Source organism: Glossina fuscipes, unplaced genomic scaffold (assembly GCF_014805625.2).
Source record: "Glossina fuscipes isolate IAEA_lab_2018 unplaced genomic scaffold, Yale_Gfus_2 1, whole genome shotgun sequence".
NCBI classification, from domain to species: domain Eukaryota; kingdom Metazoa; phylum Arthropoda; class Insecta; order Diptera; family Glossinidae; genus Glossina; species Glossina fuscipes.
In genome coordinates this window covers 24,430,098-24,437,555 of record NW_023998415.1, presented here as the reverse complement: position 1 = coordinate 24,437,555, position 7,458 = coordinate 24,430,098, and the positions used below count along the sequence as shown (strand labels likewise).

Here is a 7,458-nt window from a genome sequence, read left to right as displayed (position 1 = left end):
TTTTTTAAACGAGTAAAAGCACTACAATGGACGACGGCTTACTATTAAATTAATTTTTTATTAAACAGCACTTTACAGTTGTTTGTGTAATGACTAGGAAGTTACTTGCCACTTGGATTAAAATACGTCAGCATATAAAAATTTCATCAAAATATCTTAAAAATTGCGGGTTGAACGCAAGAAAACAGAATGGACCAATGGATAGACAAGTCTAGGCCAATTAAAAAAATGATGCCCAATCGATCGATATAACAAAAGTTGGATCGCTCGATATATTATATATATGTATATATATATGTATATATATATGTATATATATTTAATATATTCCGTATAACAAGCATTTGAGAAATTTTAAAACGATTTCAATAATGTAAACGAGATGAACTGCTCGCTTTCTTTCGGGGTATGTCGAAGGACATAACTTTTTTTTAACTAACACACTGCAAACGAAATAATTATGCTCGTTATTATTAATAATAATAGTTGCTGTAAAAATTAAGATTTAAAATTGTTTTTTTTTTTTTTTAGCTAAAAAAATTTATTATTATTGAAAGCGACACGAAAGCGCGTATACAGTTGAAAATGCCAATTAATTGCTTCAATTAGGTTATTAATTATTATTCTACGTAATCCAAACTGAAAACATGTACCAATTACTCAGTCTGTGTTTTGAGTGCATTTTTAAAACCTTTAAACTCCGTAATACAAGATGATGCTGGCATTTGCGCATGATAGTTAGAGTTGAGGGTCATGAACTTTATCGCCAATACCTGTGTTTACTTAATGACTTGTATATATATGTATATATATCAAAGAGGAATTATAACTGTGATTGTGTGCGATAGTTTGAAATTGTTTGGCCTCTTATGGGATCTATGTGTATACAAGCAATTTTTATTGCATAAATTCTTATTGCATTTCCGATTTAAAATAAGAATCATTTATGATAAGCGAACTTGGCAGATATGCAGGTGGCTTCGTTGAAACTAATCCTATGTGAGCATTGGCAATTAGTAGTTACATTACCTTTTTTAATCTTAAATGAGATCCAATAGTCAATAGACACTGATTATTAATTCATCAGTATAACTGCAATATATTTGGAATCGATAAAAGCTTTATTTATTAGGAAATATTTCTATTCTTTCACTTTACTAAAGTATTTATATAACATATATAAATATATATATATATACATATATATATATACATATATATATATATATATATATATATATATATACGAATAGATAAAATTTTTCATTATACTTATATGTGTGTCGGAATTATTACATTTTATATTCATAAGGTACGTTTTAAGTTCACTGCCGGCGGATGGTTTGAAACAATTTAATCCATTTGTTCTGTTAATGACTCAGAAAGATCATAAATTCTTTTTGCGTATGAGATACTAGATCAATTTTGATTTGTTCGCCTATCAATCGATCTGTCTATTAAGACTTCTCGATATATATACACTTTGAATATAGATCTCAAGTTAACATTCTGTTATCCATATTATTATGCAAAAATCATAATTGTATTATGTTAGATATGGTAAGTATCGAAAATTTAACAAATACACACACACACATACACATACACACACACAATAAATCGATTATTATATATTCCTTCCTGCACTTTACTCATTATAATCGTTTCCGTGCGGTGTATGCAATTAAATGCATGAATTTACAATTTATATGTAATAAAAGTTATGTTTATTATATATAATGCAGAGATACTTTATGCATACCAATAAATTGTCTATTTATTCATATCAAAATAATAGATCAATTCAAGTCACCAAGAAGAATTGCATGAAAAATCTCTTATTCGAATAACAGAAGAATTTGGCGGCTTTGGCTGGAAGTAGTTGCGGGCAGCATACATAGGATCACCTATTATTAAAAGAGATCTTCTTCGACTTCTTAGCTTATTCATAGATTTGAAATGATGAGAAATCATAGTTTATTCGACATCGTTGTAAGAGAAGGAGCTTTTCTTCGTCGTTCTCTTGATAAATCAATACTTTTAGCTAAGCCGAAACCTGGATTAAGTTTGTCGATATAAAAGAGAAGAAAATTAATTCCGAGATTTTAGTTTGATTTCGACTACGTAATTTCATTATTCAGAACGATGAATGCATTCTTTTTGCTTTTGGCACTTTTAAAGATCGCAATTAGCCAACGGATAATTAAAAGTATAAAAGAAAAAGGATAGATGTGTAATGATTTTTAGTGAAAAGCGCTTAAATTGTAATTTTTGTAAAATGAAACTTAATTAATTAATTAATTAATTAAACAATGACTGACAAGTGTAAAATTCACTTTCTTGTTTTTTTTTTTTTTTATTTTTATTTTTTTTTTTGGCTTTCACGTAACCAATCTAAGAGGTATCTGAAACCCATTAGATCCAGTAATCTGGATCACATCCGTGTCAGATTTAGCCGACAAGAGCAAGCTTTATTTAGTATATCAAAATTTCTGGCATATAAGAAAGTATCACTTTCATGTATCGTTATTATGTCTTTGTAAGGTCGGCAGTTGGGTGTCGTGCTGGCATTTTGGGACCACTTACAGCGACGAAATGCAACGAGAATACGACTTTTTGTCTTTTATCTTCAAGATATTAATTAAATTCCATGTACGTCATAGATATGTCACATGTTTGTCTTAAGTAGCGGTACAAACTTCCGTTTCCGGTAAAGAACGACAATGCATATGTTTTAGTAATGTAAGAATGTAACGAGAACAACTACGAATTATTATCTGGAGGAAACTTCATTTATCGAACTTTGCAACTAAAAGTAGATAAGACGAAGCCTTATTTATGTACTACGTTAGATGTCATTTTGTTGTCTTTTTCTTTGCTAAGTTTGGGGAAAATTTCAAGAAAAAGTCTCCGATTAAATTTGGTTTTCTGCTAAGTTCTGAGTTCTGAGGAACATGAACGTAAGACAACAGAATAAGAGATAGAAACGCGAACAAGGCAAACTTCATTTCGTTACTTATACTGATCAGGGGGAAGTGTCGTTGTACTTTTTAATGCCTTATATACATATAGAGTCTTCACTTTGAACGGTAATAAACGATGATAGATGCAAACTAAAGACCAGAAGGATTTTTTAGATGCATTCCTGGCGCTTTTGTTAATTGAGGGTTGGAAGTGCGTCGATAAAATTATGACCCTTTTAAACAAAATTAGTCTGAGCGCTGAAAAACATTTCCATTTGTTCGGCTATATATCATAAACAAACAGAGATGCTGCATCCCGGGAATGGAAGGTCTAAACAAATAAAAAAAAGAGAAAAGAAAGATTCATGAGCAACCACTTGACGGTTTGTTGTGGATTTTTGATTGGCAGTGTAATTGGCCTGAACATTTTTGAAAGCAGTGAGTGGATGCATTATCGAACGATATTGGCTGACTAGTTTTAGCCTTAACTTTATGCTATGAATTTGAACGGTAATTTGTTTTTTTAGCAAGACGATACCATTTGCCATATAGCTTATGGAGCAATGGCTCTATTGCGTGTTGTTGACATTGATAATCACTTTCTTTAAAATAATTTCCTACGATTCGAATCATAAGATGATCATCATGTCGTCCAGACTTATGTCTTTCGTACCCAGTGAATAGATATGAAAAAACCGGAGATAACTTCTTAGTGGAAATAATGTTTTCTGCAGCAGATGTTAGATGTTAGATGTTGATTTTTCTGGTTTTATAGCCAAATTTTCAAACAATTCTTCTTTTTGACAGCAACAGACTCGTAATTATTGAATTCTTAAAAAAATAAAAATAAAAACTTAAATGACTATTAAAAAAGGCACCTGAGTTTATGTTTAAAATTACACCTATTATACAATAAACACTTATGTGCATGCACGGGCATGTATATATGTATTTAGGCACACCCACACGCATATAGGTGTATACATATATATGCATATATACATATGTATATATATCAAATATAAAACTTTTCTATTAAAATGCTAAAAAAAATATTTGATTTTTTTTTTTGCGTTTTTTTGTTTTTCTTGTTTTTTTTTTTGTTTTTTTTTGTTTTGTTTTTTTTGATAGTATGATGAAACATTGCTGTTATTTCATCGTGTTATTCGTATTGGATTTACTTAAGTTTAAGATTTCTTTGCTGATTACTTCCCTGATTGTGGATTTGAAACACAAATTGACTAGTGTTCAAGGTAACATTTTTAACATATTGCTTATTATCTTCTTCTTTCTTTTCCTTTTTTTGTTGGTTTTTTCTTTGTCTCGATAGCATTTCCTATTTTCTGATTAAGGTTACATTTTATATAATTCTGGGGGTTCTTTGCATGCTGGTATACCATGATCGTACTTGCCTAGCTCAGCCTCGTATAGTAAATTGTTTATTAAATGTTTTACCACAATTTTCGCCTTAGACGCTTTCAATTTTCTAATGGTTATGGCTACATATTCACCAAAAACTCCATACTCGTCAATGTTGTTGCTTCTGTTATTGTTGTTGTGGTTATTGCTGCTGCTGTTTACCGGTTGCTTGGAAAAAGAACATTCTGTCGCGATGCTATTCAAATAATCACATTGTCTGGAGTGTGTGGCATGGGAATGTTGTTGTTGTTGTTGTTGCTGTTGTTGCTGTTGCTGTTGCTGTTCCTGCTGCTGTTGTTGATTAAGCAGTTTCGATGGCGATGGTCCCTTTTCAATGGCCTGCGTGGAAGTTGAAAATGTTTGTGCTTTACGTTTACGCCCACTGCCATTTGCAAAGTTTACACTTGGATCAGTGGCATTTCTATGATAATTTAATGGTACGGAATTGGAAGTGTTTGTGTGTTCAAGCATAGCCAGTTCAGTTGTGTCACTTTCAATCTGTTAACAATGTTGGCAGAATTTCATAGTTAATAACATAACCAAATGAAAACTTTTGCATGTTTATACAAAACTTTATAATTAACTAAACATGTCATCCAATCACAGCGTAGGGATAATAAATAAAAATATTTAATATATGATTAGTTAGTGTATATTTAGCTTAGTAAACTCACTCTATAACAACCGTTTTGAGAGTTGTTTTTGATCTTGTCTTTCAAGTCTTCGTAAGAATTCTTAAAAAGATGTACCCGAGACTGATAGGTTTATTTTTATTCTCCAATCAATTTCATATAGTATATGTTCGGGTACTGCGAGATATAATCCATACTAATTCAGGGAACTAAGTCTCACTCACACTCGAACATTTATTTGCCATATTTGAAGTCGATAAGGTGTCAAACTATTCTATCACAAAAATTCTCTGTCCATTTTGGAGTCTGCACCATCCCCAAAAGAGTTTCAAAGACGGCAAATTGCCAAACGGTGGCCTAAATTTGTTATTCAAAATTTGAATAACTGCCTCGCAAACTTTTCATATATACCGTAACTTAATGTTATTGACACGATCAGCACTCTTCGAAGTACTCTTAAAGTCGCAATTCGATGTAAGGAGAAGAATCTTAGTTATTGGGAGTGGAATGAAGTATGTATTCACTATTTCATACTTTTATTTTTGTATTCTAAATACTGACTGCGAGCATTGTGCTCAATTTTATTCTCTCTCTTTTCGCTCTCTGTTTTCCTTGATCGTTTTCAATAGAAATAAATTATTATCAGAGACAGCTAAATGACAAGATGTCCCAAGATTTTGTTTAAAATCTCAGGAACTTTTTCTATCCGGCCAACATTCGAGGCGTAAAGGAATCTTTTTGTAATCACGCCTCCTTATTAACATGCATTTATCCGTGTTTGTAATAATATCAGCAATTTTTTTTGCTAAAAATTAATGAATTCAAACTAAGAAGTTCCTTAAAATTTTTTGTAAAAATGAAGGGAGTAAAGTTTACTTTTGACAATTTAAGCTTGGAACTAATTGTGAGTTTTAAAGCCTTCAATACTATTTTAGATCTTTCTTTGTAGCCTATTTCTTAGGTAACATAACTTAAGCCTTTGTAGCTCTAAAAAAAAAAAACGAACTTGCTTGATGGTTATCAAAGAGCGAGCGGAAACGCAATGAACGAGACTTAAAATGTCCGATGCCGGCATTGCTATTAACTTCCCGGTAGAGCACCTTCATCGCAAATATGAAATGCGCCTGATTCTGCACTCTTTCTTCGTCTCTCTCTGCGAAAGTTGGGGGCCGAAAACTTTTGAAGAATTCAAAATTCGATTAAACCTTCCGATGGCTTTTAGCTGATCTTTCGCAATAACAATAAATAAGGGTGAATAGTTCGTTTACTTTAACTGCGCAAAACTAATGCTAAAATGTTAATATAAAACATTTTGGCTTCTATTTGTCTCTCTGATTGTTCATTTAGTTTATAACTTATCTTAATGTTCAAATAGATTCGGTAGAGCTATTCGATATGGACTAATAATAATATAATCTGGTCGCCTTCTATGGCCGTTAACCAGTTAAGCAGTCATGAAATATAAATCTAACTACGTGAAAATGAGCGAACGGAAAACGTACAAGACAACGGCACAATTATCGAACAACAAAAAAGAAAAATTAATTGCTTGTGTTCCATATTCACTGTTTAACTTGTGAAAGAAATTATTTTCAGAATTCATTTTAATTATTAGACTTTTCACTTACAATTTCGGTTTTCACATCATCCGCACTTATGTTGCAATAATCGTCGCCATCAAAATCGTTTGCTGCTCGTGCCTGTGAAAACGAGAATTTAAAACTATAGTATGAAAAAAATAAAAACGCATTAATTTTATGGGGCAACAACAATAAAACAACTATGAATGCTTCTAGTTTCGAACTGTCAATTAAAAAAAGAGAGATACATACATATACACGCATACTTGAATATATATATATATATATATATATATATATATCTATATTCGTATATATATATTTGTATATATGTATATATATATATATATATATATATTCGAAACCTTCGAAAATTAAAAGTGTCATATGCGTATACATCAAGTCAGTTTAGTTTCCATATGTTTAAGTCTCGGTTCACTTTTGGTGCAAGAAACGAAACTACATTACTGAGCGCAAACACTTAAACGTTTGCTTATATGTATGCTTGTCACTGTAGGCTTTCACAGTAATGTGACATATATTTTTGTTTGTGTAAAATGCTTATCAGTACAACTGTGTGGAGCAGCGCTGCGACATGTTGTTGTAGCAGCCACCACAAAGAATGAGACAAGCAAAGTTGTAGTAAGTAGGTAAGGCAAGTTTACACTGCACCAGACAAAGAACAAAATGAGTTCACTAATGTACGTCGTATGCAAACACTAAGCTATTTGTAATAATAATGATAAAATAGAAAAAATAAAAAATAATAATAATAAAACAAAAAAAAAAAAAAAACAATAATAAAAAATAAGATATAATAATAATAATAATAATAATAATAATAAAAGTAATTTTAATAATAAT

General features: G+C 31.0%; 1 protein-coding gene across 1 annotated transcript in view; it reads right to left on the bottom strand.

Moving 5' to 3' along the window:
• Positions 1-4,066: 4,066 nt before the first annotated feature.
• Positions 4,067-7,458, bottom strand: part of LOC119631727 (ras-interacting protein RIP3) — a 7,305-nt gene continuing 3,913 nt past the window's right edge. Inside the window, exons 2-3 of the mRNA XM_038024182.1 lie at positions 6,643-6,714; positions 4,067-4,880 (exon numbers count right to left, since the gene is read on the bottom strand). Coding sequence (XP_037880110.1) covers positions 4,317-4,880; positions 6,643-6,714 — 636 coding nt within the window. The 3' untranslated portion in view covers positions 4,067-4,316. The remainder of the gene's footprint in view (positions 4,881-6,642; positions 6,715-7,458) is intronic.